This window comes from Struthio camelus, chromosome 1 (assembly GCF_040807025.1).
Source record: "Struthio camelus isolate bStrCam1 chromosome 1, bStrCam1.hap1, whole genome shotgun sequence".
NCBI lineage: Eukaryota > Metazoa > Chordata > Aves > Struthioniformes > Struthionidae > Struthio > Struthio camelus.
Window position 1 is genome coordinate 3,151,057 of NC_090942.1, and position 14,335 is coordinate 3,165,391.

General features: G+C 39.4%; 1 protein-coding gene across 4 annotated transcripts in view; it reads left to right on the forward strand.

Moving 5' to 3' along the window:
- The window catches only part of CHCHD3 (coiled-coil-helix-coiled-coil-helix domain containing 3), a 160,795-nt gene that overhangs the window by 101,167 nt on the left and 45,293 nt on the right, over positions 1 to 14,335 (forward strand). For 2 of the 4 annotated variants that reach the window (XM_068953450.1, XM_068953527.1), the window contains exons 5-6: positions 1,727 to 1,741; positions 3,181 to 3,264. In XM_068953450.1, the coding sequence (XP_068809551.1) occupies positions 1,727 to 1,741; positions 3,181 to 3,264 (99 nt within the window). The remainder of the gene's footprint in view (positions 1 to 1,726; positions 1,742 to 3,180; positions 3,265 to 14,335) is intronic. The other 2 variants (XM_068953663.1, XM_068953600.1) reach the window with 1 other exon arrangement.

Here is a 14,335-nt window from a genome sequence, read left to right on the forward strand (position 1 = left end):
TCTTATTTGTCAATACTTAGGGCAGTTTTCTAGGAAAATTGTTTTTTTTCCTAGATGTCAGTCATTGAGACTTCATCTTGATCGAGCTGCATTTCCTTGAAAGCTTTCAAACGCTTCTGCAAATCACACCAAAGTCAGCTTTAACTCGCCTCTTGCGTTTTAATTCAAAAATTCAGATGTCTGCATGTTACTTTTTTTTTATATAGACCAGATGTGTAGGTATCAGTGTTGGTTTTTAATGCAGAAAGCAATCATGGCAACAGCACTATTTGAACATTAAACTGTGGTTAATGTGGATGGAGCCCGTGTGAAGTAAATTTTATTATGAATGGCCCTTAAATTGCTCGGCACGGTAAGGACTACCAAGTGGAGTGCTGGGGAGCTGAGTTAAAAATACTAGCCACCTAACATGAATAAACCGTAATTTGTGTTTAGAAATGATACAGAAATTATGCAGAAGAGCTGCAAGCTTTTCCACAAATTGGAAATACAGCTGTAGCGTAGTGCAGTCTTCAACTGTGCTATGAAGGAATTGAGTTAAAAATATGAGATGTTTGTAGCATCATTATGCAAGAGGTTTGGAGGGGGATTTTTGGATTGAACCTAGTGGAGTTTGTCTGCTTCGTAAAGTGGTCTGAGGCAGTTTTGAAAATTGCCTCTTATTCTTCTGCTCCTCATCCTTATTGAGGAGAAGAGGGGTCAGATAATTTCTGGCTGTTGTTTTCTCCGGATGAGGTGCAGAGAACTGATGCTCATTGATCGGCTGGAGGAAGCAGAGTGAAGGGTTTGTGACATGGTACCTTTTCATTGCCTCCATCGTTACTGCATCCAGTTTGACCTTTTGAGTCTTTGCACCCTGAAGCTTTCCGCTGCTGCGCATCTTCAGAAATGTGGAGGAGTGAATTCCGTTACGATGCTTTTGCTCACTTCTTTAACTATAACTTACTGGCTTTCCAAAGTCAGTTTTGTTGCTTGATTTCCAGTCATCGATACAATCCTGTGAAACGCTATTGAATTCCAAGGACTGAAACTTATAAAATTACTGTGAGCATAGTGGAACATTCATTTTACGTTTTCTTTTGTCCCTGACCTATTTAACTGTGCTTGAACAAAAGGAACGTTCTTGAGTTTGGAAATATTTCAGGATCATGAGGGTTATTATCATGCATAGAATGATCACATAGGGTGAACTGGGATAATAACACATTGTAGCATTTTATTAGATATTTGTAAGGGAATGATCTGGGGAGGCACAACCTGCAGTCAATTTTCAGTTGTTTAGATAGCCAGGGCAAGAGGCAGGTTTGAGAAATGGTACAGGGATTATCTGGAAAAAGCAAAAACAGGGTCAATAAAAAGCGTGGTAATTAGGTTGTAGGATATTTAGTGTAATCAGCTTTGGAAAAACCTGTAATCAGTTTTCTGTAGAGAATAAAGGCTGATTTAAATGATTGTGGACAGGCCAGTAGCAAATGCTCTGCAGCACTATACTGAAGAGAGGATGGTTGGGAGAGAGCCAAAGCCAAGTAGAATTAAAATTTGGCTGTGTGCTTTTCAGATGGGGAGGGATATTTTTAGTGAAGTTTCATGAAAAGAAAATCTTCTGTGCAGTTTTCTGCATTGTTCTAGATTACAGATGTGCCCAGCATGCATGCATTTCTTTATCCTTTATAGTCACTGTTATATGATGAATTTGACTTGGCTTTTTTGATTTTGCATGCTTCAGGAGATAGAACAAAAGGTAAGTAGTTAAGCAAGGAACAACTGAAGAAACAAAACTTTTATTTTATTCTTACAGTATTTACACGAGAAAAAAAAAAAGGCAAATAGAATTAGTATCCTAATCTTGACAAAGAGAATTAAGCCCTATATCCATACAAGTATAGCACAGTGTCTGGTGTAAGTAAGTTTTCTGACATATCTCTGTGAGTGTAACTTGGAAATTTCATCGTTAGTAGTAAGAAGGTACTGTGCTTTCCCATCTCACGTGGTACTGCTATAAAGGGAACTTTTTACAGTGGGCTTTGTGGCATTCAGTACTGGGTAAAAATAATATGTTAGAGATAAATAACTAATTCTGTGCAGGCTACTGTAGTGGTGACCACTGATATTTAATTGATTGTTGTTCACTAAAATATTTTATTTTTAAATTATCATGAGCCTGGGATGAATTTGTGCTGATCTTTTAGATGTGAAATTCTCCATAGCTTTTTAAAAATCATGTGTCAGATATTTCCTTAGAAGGACTTGTAACTCCATATGTATTTTCTTTGCATGTGTGCCCTTTTAATGTGTTTTATGATTCTTAATGAGTGCTATTAATAATATATATTAGTACATACTTCAGATGAAAAGCAATAGCATGCCAGTTTGCTTGGTAGTGATGAAAGTAGGGTGTCTTACATGGATACTGAAGTCTTAATAGTATTGAAAAGACAGATGTCCGGTAGCATAAAATAATGCGAAAGCGGCTTGATCAACGTGATTGATCTGGTAGTAAAAGTGTTTCAGCTTACTTAATGGATGCTTCAGCCATTCAAGGAGCTTCCAGAAAAATAACCACAAATTAAAAAGGACAGCGGGGTTTTGGATGCTTTTACAAATATTGTAAGCATCTGGCTCTTTCCAAATATTCAAGTGCTTGGAATTAGGCACATGCTAAATGCATTCCTAAAGTGGGATTTTAGGGGGAAAAAAAAAAAGCAGCTGCTTTGAAAAAAATCTTTTTACTACTGCCTACAAACGTATGGATGCAAGTTTGACTATTTTGACCTTCAAATCTCCACTTAGAAACAATCTAGGAATAAAGTTAAATATTCAGGCTCTGCATACCTTTTCTTTTGTAGCTTGAGGAAGCTTCCCGAAGTTTGGAAGTAATTTGCAAAGTTGGTGAAAAAATTTCATTTCAGCCGGGTATGCTAGGTTCCGCCTGTGTGACATTTGCAAACGCATTTGGACAAAATACAGCACAGCTGTTGGGGGGGGGGAGCACAATAAACAGTCTCTTTATATTTTCAATGCAGCAATCATCTTCTTATTAATGTACTGTTTGACAAAAACTAATAGACAGCAGTTCTCAGTCGCTGTGTACTACTTACTGGTATAATTTATAGTAGATGTTTTGCTTTGCAAGTGATGCTCTTTCGTGATCCGCTTTTATCTTTCTATTTCTTTTTTTAGGCCAAGCAGCTGGAAGAGAAAGACAGAGAACTGAAGAAACATGATGCTTACTACAAGGAGCAGCTGGCTCGACTGGAAGAAAGGGTAAGCTTCCCTTGCCTTTTAACGAAGAGTTTTCTGTTCGTTGCTGCTATGGACTTTCTGGTTATGCTTTATTGTTAAACAAGATGTCTTTTCTAAGGACAATAAAAATCAAAGCTGTGGATAGGGGTTTTCTTTGGCATTAACTACAGCCGTTTCTGTCAAATATTGACAAGATGGAGACTTCAGCGTTGAGAATTTTGTTTTCTTACTAGCTGACTAATTTCTCATATTTGCGATGCGATTGCACAGTAATTGCATGCAGGGAGTTAATCCTAACAAGAGGTTATATTTATAGCAGTACAGATGAAGAACCAGTCTAAGTGAATGAGTATCACCAAGTAATTTAGAATTACATGTGAAGCGTGAAGTACACACTGAATTTCTGGTTCTCTTGCTGTCCAGTTACCTTCATTTGGCAGAGTTAGTTCTTCAAAAGCCATCCACCTGTACGTGGAAAAGTTTAATATCCATCTGTTTATGACATGTTTAGAGAGCACTTTTGTGGCTTTTCTCAGAGTAGACGTGAAACTAAACTATGTAGAAGTTCGATAAGCTGTGTAAAGTTCTTTAATAAGAAATATTTTTAAATATTGTTTTTATTCGTTATAGGATTTTATATAGGATTTTATTTTATATATATTTATATAAGATTTTATTATAGCATGTAATTTTCTAACTATTTACAATTGTCGTCATTGTCTACGTCCCAGCTTTGTTATAACCTTCAACCTAAATACATTTGGCTCTCCTCATCCTTCTTTCTAAGGCTACCTATTGTTGAATAATTTGGGGGGGTTTTGTCAGCTTTGACAACTGTGTTAATATGATATATATTGCTTTATGCAGCTAAGCAGGATAGAAGGACGCGAAACCCTTGTTTTCAAGGATTAGAAAGGAGAGTATGTTCCATGAATTGTCAGTGTGTGTAACTGTGATCTTAATGAGTATTTTAAACAGAGGGCATATGAGATACGCTGTCTTGGTGTTTTCACCCACCTTTTTGAAGATAACATTCATGAGGCCATGTTCTTGGCAATGGAAAGTAGTTTGAAGGGAGGAGCGTAAATTTCTTTAATGATTCTAAAGCTTAAAAATGAAGACCCTTCACAAAAAGCTCTGCAGAGTACCTTCCTTATTTTCAAATGACTGACTGGTGTTAGAGGAAAAAGCATCTGTAGTATAGCAACCAGGCTGGTCTGGATTAATTCTTAAGGCACGGTTGTACATGTGCTCTTAGTTGTTGGTCTTCCATTTTAGGGTTATAGTGCAAGTAATGTTGGAATAGTTCATGACAAAGAATATATAATAAACCGTGATTCTTTATTTAAAAGCCTACGAAAGCCCAGAGGTTGTGTATCTGGGAATCCACGCTTTTGCACCCGCAGCCTCTTCTAAGGTCATTTGTGAGTCTCAGGGGTGGTGATTTTTGAGCGGTGGGCTGGAAATAGATTTCTAAGAGAAGGAGGAGGGCCTGGGAAGGCCTACCATTGTGGTAATAACACAGCACAATAATAGACTGCTTGTTTGTTCGTAAACTTGTCCTGATTTCAGTGAAAGCTACACAGTATAAGAGTACGTGCTGAATGGCAGAGAAAAGGCGAGACCGGAAGGTAAGGCAATAGCGAGTGGAGCTTGGGGAAGTAATGTGAGGATGAAGAAATGTGCAATATTCGTCTGTCACCTGTGACAAAGAATGCTAATTAGATTCTCACATCATGCTTACATCAAATAAGCACACTTAAAAATACTTTGGTTACTCATATGTGGTATTTCTGTCTGTTGCATCAGCGAGTGTCAGAGCTCATCTCTCGGATTAATTGACTTTTTGATTACTTAGCTTTTTTTCAATTGTAAGCTTCGTATTTGTGTTCTTCAGTGCTGCTGAAAAAACAATGCAGACATTGATAATAAAGGGAGACGACAACACAACAGATTAGTGTCAGCCCAATGTGCTCCTTACGGAGGAAATTATTATACGTGTTCACTGCCAGATGAAGCCTGTCAATTTTAAAATATTTCAGTGACTGAGTGAAGATGCTCAGCCTTTTCAGGGGATTAATACAGGACAAAATAACCGTGCACCAGTGACAGCTGTGATACCAAAACATAAACAGTTCTATTCTCGAGGGCAATATCTGTACATAAATTTGGTTTATGTGCTAAAAACCTTTTGATACTTTCCAAAAAAGCAGTGATTCCCTTAACAGCTGCCAATGTTTCTAGGTCAAAGATAGCACATAAGCTATGAGTTATTGCAAACTCCACAAGAGCCAAGTAAAATGAGGTAGTTTAACAAAGGAGTTAAAGAATAACCTTCTTGTACGGTGTATCTGATTAGGATATAAAGTTATTATTTAAGAGTTCCCACATTAGACTTTGAGAAAAATTCTTCAGTGTTAAAAGAGCGTTTTCTCCTCTTGGCTTCCAGAAGATTTATGAACAATGTTTCCTATGTTTGCTCTGAGAGAAGTACTGTTTAGGTCTGGGTAATACGTAGCTATAGGAGACTGAGATAGAGGTTTTGGGGTGATTTACTGATGTTAGGTTTTCAATTTTTTTCTTTTTCTTTTTAATTACCACTAGCTGGCATTACCTTTTTAATTGAAGCAACTGATAAAACAGATGCTGTAGTGCAGTGGCAGTGATTTTTATTGTCTGCTTATAGGTTAATGGTGCTTCTTGACAGCAGCAAAAATATAGAAAGTTAGGTAGCAGTGTTTGAATCACTGACGTGTGTGTGCCCTACATACCGTTAATTATTTATGAGATGTAATTGGCATTAGTGGTATTCTAAATGGTTAGATTTTTTTCTTTTAAAATAATGAAGCAAGCAGAAGGAAAACCACTTGAAATCCCAGACAAACTGTGCAACTTTCTACCTTGAAGAACAGTGCTGTAGCCTCTTTTCCTAACCGTCTCGCGTGTGCGTACGCACATGCATGCGTTGGTCCTGTTGTATTTGTCTTTGTCCTGTTCAGCTTCTCCATGTCCGTCATCTTTCAGTTATGCCACTCGTTTAAACGTAACTTCCAAGTCCCGGTGACTATAGATCTCTTAACCACCTTTGCATCCCTAACACGTCTGTCACTGATATGTAGGTTCTATTCACATCTCCACGGTTGCATTAATTTTGGCTGCAGAGCAGCTCACACCCTGTCGTTCCTTCACCTTGTTGCTGTTGCTTTTGTTTTAAAATATTTTTAATGCATAGACAATCCTGCTAGGTCCTCTCCCTCTTCTGCCCGGGGTTTTGGTGGCGTGCAGACGTTCATGATGAGCTGTGTCTGTGCGTGCTTCCATAGAGAGCGAGTGGCGCAGCTCTCTCAAGTTCAAATCTTCTTCAGCAAAGCCAACTCTCTTCATGTTATGCTACTTCATGTGAATATTAAGTATCGTTATGAGAGTCATGCTCCTAGTTGTTGGAGCAGAAGGGAATTAAGAGACTGCTGTATAACGCAACTATGTAGTTTATCGAAGTGAATGTGCAAGATATGAATCCCAGTGTTAATCAGGGTAGTTCTCATTCAAGAGAAGTGTCTGTGCCTGTGAGTGTCCTAGAAATGCTATCAGTAAGGAATGTGTGTGTGAATATGCTTATAGTGTAAGATGCTAAAAGTATTATATACTCTTAGCCTTTGGAGGTTTCAATGTTGTGTTAGATGCCCTCCAGATTTAGAAGTCAAAGTCCCTGCCCCAGATGGTTCTTCAGGTGCAGGTGCTGGGATTTCCGTGCGGACCCTCACTGACTTTAGTGGACTTTGTGCAGGGAGACTCGTGCATCGTACAGAGCTTACTGCCGGATCAGAGCTCGAGAATACAGACATAGGTTCTCGAAATGTGATCCTCTTATCTGCATCCATTTTTTCATGACTTAAATTTTGAGGAAGGATTTGCAAATCATAGGTTTGGCACTTAATTTGAGGATCCTACTTACCACGTAGGCTGTCAAGGAGCATTAACCTTAAGGTAAGATGAGCACATACAGCACAAAGCTGTGAGCTGATGGCATATACTATAGCAGGTGTTAAATAGTATTATCCATCCTGCTTGCTACAGTAAATAGGATTTCACTATTATGATGTGTCAGGATTTTCAGAGAAATCAAATTTACTAGACACTAAACTGCCATCCTCGCTGCTGAGCAGCTTTATTCTGGGATCTTGCGCTCATACTAATCCTGTTGGTAGGAAATGCTTATACCAATTGTGCAGGGAAATTATAATTTAATGATCTCTTCCTTTTCTTTATTCGGGGCTTAGAGTGGACCACTGTGCTTGGCACTGATAGCCCCAGTGCTCTGAAAAAGAGATGATGCACAGTTCAGCTTCACAGCCAAGTATTGGCTTTTTGTACGTGTTTATAATGAACATAAGTGCTACGAGGCAAACAATGCGACTTGCACATTTTTTTCAGAATGCTTCAGAATATTGTTTACCTTCTCAAAGTCTCAGCAACTAAATAATTAGAATCTGTTTACTATGTTTTCATGTAAACTGCAGTTTGCAAGATGTAGATAACAGAGGGGGACTATTGTAAAGCAATGTAAGAACTACAGACAGTTTTATTTCCTACAATGTATCTTAGCAGCTTAAACATTTTTTTTCTGTTTCTATTTGTTTTAAGTTATCAGCCTGTTTATTTTCCTCGATCCTGCGTGACTGTATCAGCAAGAATTTCGTAACCAGCAGATGATTCTGCCCCCACCTCTTGCGTTTAGAAGTTTGTATTCGGTAGAGTAAACGTGTTTTCTTCTCTCACGTTTGGACAGCGTTCATTCGTGCCTTCCAGAATCAAACAGCGATGATAAAAGTGCAGTGTTTCAAGACTTCAGGCTGGATCCAGTTAGGTAGAAAATGGTTTTGGTCGATGGTACGAGGTACTGTGCGTTTAGGTGAGGCACTAGGAGAGCTCAGCAAACGTTCTCTCGTTGTTCCCGTGACGTAAGGAACTTACCTCTAGGACAGAGCTGACGGATCAGCTAAGTTGCACTCGTTCAATTCAGTGTAGAGCGTACTTTCTTTATTGGACACGCAAAGTACTGGGTAGGTTTTTCCAAACTGCCCACTGGGCAATATAAAATCCTGGATAAATAATTTTTTCTTTTAAAGATAATGCATAGGAACAGTCACAATCACTGTATATTATGTTTGCTTTACGTTTGATATCTTCTTACCATAGACGAGTCCATCAGTAGCAGATTCGATGCATGCTGTGATTCTCTTTTTCTGAGAACGTGTCCTGTAAAATAATCTCTTAAACTATTGCCAACTTGGAGAGTTTCTCTAGCTAATTTGTGGGTGGAGATGCTTTGTACTCCTTTTCCTTTGTCTGGAGAGATGAATTTGGTAAATAGGACATATCTTAAAAAAACAAAAACAAAAAACCCTAGTCTTTGCCTAACTTCTAAAATCTAAATTGATGCTGCCAGCAGTGCCTGCGTCATCCTTGGGGTTATTCTGTTCGAACACTGACCTAACCAGAACTCCTGTGTTTCAGAAGACGACTTGCTGGAAGGTAGTTTAAAGATGTTCCTTCACTTTATATTACAAGTGGCTATGCCTATGTTGTATTACTTAATGATTTTGAATTTTAACCAGTGCTTATAGTGGCAGTCTCTAAATATCCATGGTTTGAAAGACCCCCTTTTTATGAGATGCCATTATTTTTCCTGTTTAGATATGTCTGCATCTCTATATAGAGATCTGTATATCTACGTGTAGCTATCTATATAGAGAGGTATGCATATAGATATGAGGTTGGCGTTTAATCGTAGAATTGGGTGCTGACAGGATTAGGAGCATCAGTCATTTTCTCAATGCATTTTCAAATTTTATTTTTTATTTTTGAATCCATTTGTAATCCAGATTTGAGTAGAAGAAATTCTGGTCCAGCTGAGAGTAGTTAGTACCATCATGAATGTCAGGCATTACGGTGATTTTTACGGTTCGTTCTTGTCCGTAGTTTGTGTGTAAAGTGGTTTTTGTTGGGTAGGTTTGTTGTTGGGTGGGTTTTTGTTTGTTTGTGTTTTGGTTTTTTGTGTCTGAAGTTGTTAGAGAAGACTCAGTAGGATGGAGGGTTCATGGCAAAGTGGATGGAAATCAAAAAACTTCACCCAAATTGCTTGATATTTGACTTGCATTTAGAATAACTTCAAAGGCAGCATTTGCTTTAAGAAAAAGTGCTGACTGTGGCTAGTGGAGTTTAAGATGGATGGACTGGGCCACAGAGCACTGGAAATTCAAGTTCATTAAATTTCTCCTCTATCTGTATAAGCGGAGGAGAATATGGTTAAGAACGGCCTGTAAAAAAGGATCCCTTTTTTCTTCCTCAAAGAGGTGTAATGAAACTTGCCCCAACCAAAATTAGCCGGAACTGACTTGCTGGGGCTCTGTTTTAGAGCTACCTCCGTGGGAAGATACTTGAATGGATATTTGTGTGAGTAGACAGTTATGTGTATGTATCAAACCTACCTACCTGCTACCTTTAGTCTACCAGCTGGGCATAGCTGGGTTCAAAGTTTCCTCTCTACTGACTCCAGCAAGAAGAAGGAGGAGAAAAAACAAAACAAAACAAACAGGACAACACTTGTGTACAAACACTTTTCAGATTAGAGCAATAAAATGTATTCTGACTTCCGTTTGAGGAATAATACTGTGTATCGTGCTGTGTAGATATTAATGAATTATATTATTTCCGTGAAGTTGGTCTGTCTGTGTGTGTGTGTGCGCGCACCCCAAATCAGTGCAGCAGGAGACCTGAGTATAAAATCAAGATATTTTAATTTCTCACTTTTGTACTTGGGCCAGGAGACCTTTCTATATCTGACCTCATATGCTGCGCCAATGAGATAAAAGTAGGTGTCCATCCTAGTTCCCCAGTGCTTTGTATTTCCAACCTGCTCGTAAAAAGCACCCTTTTTAGTGCTGACCCGAGTGTAATGTTTTCGTCAGTTTAGCATAATAAAGCTGTCAACCCAACGTGTGATCTCGATTCATGTTGCCAATATTAGAAAATTTCCCTCTTGAAATTTCATTCTATTTTGGGGATGGAGCTTTTGTTGAGCGCGTCTTGCCTGGCAGGTTGAGATTAGGAAACTTGCTTCCAATTACGCACTCTGAAACCTCAGCCTGATTGACGAAGACGGACTGAGCTGTAGCCTTCCGACGGGAGCGCCGCGTTAATGCGCTACCTCCGTATCTGGCTGAGCCACAGTCATTATTCCAAATAGTTATTTTTGGGCCTTGATTTTTTTTTTTTTTCCCCTATTCGTTATCTTTTATTTGTCATTTTCTGAATTAAGTAGCTAATATGCATATTAGTTATTAAATACACACACATACCCAAAACTTGCGTATTTTTTTTTCCCCTAAAACTACCAAAAATGCATAGTGTTTCTTCTGAGACATTTTTCCCATTAAAAATGCCCCTTTCGGTCTCATCTTTCCTTATTACATATCCAATCAATAGCAGTGCTGAAATGCTGCTTAATAACAAAATAAGGAGTTGCTCCATGCTGAATAGTAGGTATTGATCTTTCTCTAAATGTTTCCTTATAGATTATTTTTCCATTGTGTATGTGTCTTTATATGAATGGAGAAAAAAAAAAAGGATGATAACTAATATTACAGGCTCTTTTGCTTATACAGTAACACACTTCATCTGTAAGTTTTAACGTTTAGTCAGTACTGATATAAATTGCTTTTGATCTTTTTTTCTAGTTCTCCAATATGTGCCTTTAAAGCCATATGTTGGGTTTTTTATTTTATTTTGATACTTTCACTTTAGAGCAAAACATGGATAATCCCATGTTTTCTTTCTGTATAAATTTGTATAAAACCTAGGGGTAGCGATATAGTGGATAGGAAGTAATAACGTGAAACCCCAGCAGCAGGGCTGTGTTTATGTGATCTTTCAGGAATTTTCAAATATCCATTTTCTTAAGGAGGTTTTCTCCCCATTTTATCTCCATTAGTTTATTTTTCTAACCCATCATCATTTCAGTAACTTTTTTTTTTTTTTAAATCCTGAGTAGCTTCTAGCTCAATACATTTTACTTACCCCATTGCCCAGAACTGACTTTGATATTTTACCTGTCATGTCAGCTGTCCGTATAGAGGGTCGTCAGCCTTTCTGCTGATGTGATTTCTTTTCATAGGCAACCTCAAGCCTCTGGTCTCTCTGCTGTATTTCACATAGTGCTTTTTCCATTCCTCAAGCTTTAAGTCCTCGCTGCTTGAGTCGCAGTATTTTGCTAGATTTTCCTCAGTTATGCAATTATCACTGCCCTGGATCTCAACGTTTACTGACCCCCTACTGCAGTGTAATAGCAGGAGTTGGCTCGCAGTCCCGTGATAGCGGTCATCACTAATCATTACTTTTCTCTGAACGTGTTTCTGTATGTGCTGAAGTCACTTGAGTCTTGGTGCTTGTGGAGTGCAAACACACAGACACGTTCCTATTACCAGCTTTAAAAAAAAAAAAAAACCACGCAAGTGAGGACGAACAGTTGAATGTAGACATGTCAACATTACCTAAGCCTCCTGTAGGGACTGCATCTGCATCTATTTTCATTTAAAATTTCAGCTGCGCTTTTCTCTGTCCCCTTCTTGAGGAGCGAAGCAAAGCGTCATGAGAGAGAGATTTATTTTAGTTTTTGTAATAGGCACAATCGGAGAAACTTGTAATTTGAATGTTAAAAGATGGTGTTTACTGCATCTCATAGGCTATGGCAAAATGTTTTAACATATGTGTAGTTAATCAGCAGACGACTTTCATTTTCTTCCTCCCACCTTCTTTCTTTTACAGCAAATGACGTTTTGGTACAAAAACTACAGTCAATGAGTAGTTTAAACAATGCTCAGTGAGATAGTTTGGATTTCTTTACCAAGGTACCACGCTAAGAAAATACTTCAACTTGAATTGAAATACTTCAATTGAAATGTGACAGGTAACATACTGAATTTTAGGATTTTTTTTTTGGAGACTTCACTGGTTATGCAGTATTGGGAATAATTCAACAGGAATCATGCTTTCATCTCTCTCACTTCCCTGGGAGTCTGATAGAATTGTTTTCCCTGAAATGTCTTTATCTTTCTGATATGCTACATACTTTCTTTTGAAAGGCCAATAATTATTACTCTTTTTGGGCAAGCTGAGCAAGGGCGATGACGAAGCAGAATACAGACCTTTTTTGGCTTGTTTTCTGCTCCCTCTCCTTTGCGCTCTTACTTTTAAAAACAAGAAGTGACCAGGGTAAGTATACCTTCCATTTAAACAAGTATCAGTGATGCTTTTATGTGCATTAAAACGTTGTGCTTCCTTATTAAAACACGAGCTTTTCTGCCTGAGTGGTGCTTAGTGATTCTTCTCATTGCAAAGCAGAAATGTTTGTATGAAAGGCTGCAACACTTTTGTTAGGTCTTGTAAACCTGATGGCTGAAAGGGCCTTCCCAAGCAGCTACAGAGTTGATTTTCACTGCTGTCAGTCTGAGTGATATTTTAATTTTTCTGTCCCGTAAAATACTTGAGCCCCGTAACCGACAGATGAATGAGAGGATCCCCAGGAAATGCTGCAGAAGGCTTCTGTTTGCCCGCACAATAAATGCAGGAGCTAATAAATGTCGTCTTACATCAGGAGGAGGCGTATAATGAGCAAATGATGGGAAAAGGAATTTGGGAAATAAATGATCCGTCCAATCTAAGTTGGCAAACAATTTCTTAATAACTTGGCCTTCAGTTGTGCAGAGGGCTCTGCTCTGCAAAGAGCCGCTGAAAAGGAGCGCTAACAGAGGGCCGTTTACATCTGGCAGCTGATAGAGTTTGTACGGCTGTGTTTTAGGGTCGTTGAACACTAAGCTATGGTTCAGACACGGTCTTTTACATGCAAAGTTTTGCTGGTTCACCATTAGCGTGCATACGTATTTAGGGAGAAAGGGGCAGTTTGCAGATTTAATCCTCCTTTCTATTCCTGTATGCTGAGCACTGAGAATTCGCTTTTTCAGGAAAGCGTACCTTGGTGTAGATCTCGTTTCACACCTTACGCGAGAAAATCAGCGCTCTGCATTGTGTTATGCTGCTGGTGATTGCAGGCATCTCATCTCTCCCATCTCGTTTTCTTGTGCTCTTCGTGTGCAAGAGATCAAGTCCTACCCGGAAACGGTTGTGTCTAATGGCAGCATCCTTCTGTTGGTGAGAATCGTGCTGCGGTAAGAGCTGAACCAAAATCTGAGGATCAGGCCACGTTTTCCGCCCACTCCAAGCAGAGAGGGGAAGACCGAGTGTACCAGATTTCCGATGACGTTAACTGCGATGTGGATATCAGCTTTGGACGGGCCCTGCCAGAAGAGGAGTGACAGGTTAAGGCAAGGGGTTTTTTTCCTGTGTGGCATTGCCTGTGAACCTCCCCCAAAACTAATGTATTAGCTTAAAAGATGGGAGGAGGAACTTAGGCAATTCAAGATGAGCGGGAAGGTAATAGGAAGAAAATGGGCAGCGGGGGTGAAAATCAAGGTAATGAGCTTGGAACTTGGTGACGGACTTAATGAAAAGCCTAGTGACAACTGCTTTTCAGTTGAAGTTTTTACTTTGAAGAGAGCAAAGCCAGTTTGTCTTGTGCTTTGCCCAAATTCCTTTCAATCCCCTGACTCTCCATTCTGTCCGAAGAGCGGAGATCGGCAGCCGGCGTTGAGTTTTGGTAGTAGACGCTCTGTGTTTGCGAGCTCCTTCCCGCAAAAATGGATGTGTACGTGAGATCTCCACGCTCATACCTCCACGGTGAAGGCTGCTGCTTTCTTCTCGCTTCCCCTTCGCAGAGCTCACTGTTTTCAGGCTGTTCATGGGTTTTGTGTCGGATAGGCTGCTCAGTAGGAAATAGGTCCCGTTCAGCTGCTGAGGGGAGCTTGGGACTTGTTGCCCTTGTTTTTAATAAAAGCATATGCACAGTCGAGGGAAGGTTTTAGTGAGTCCTCGACTGGGAGAGGCGACAGAGGCGATGGTGCGAGGCTGGTGAGTGCATTGCGCTCTCCTTAAGCGCGGGAAAGGTCTCGCATCTTACGCCTTCCGACGCGGAAGA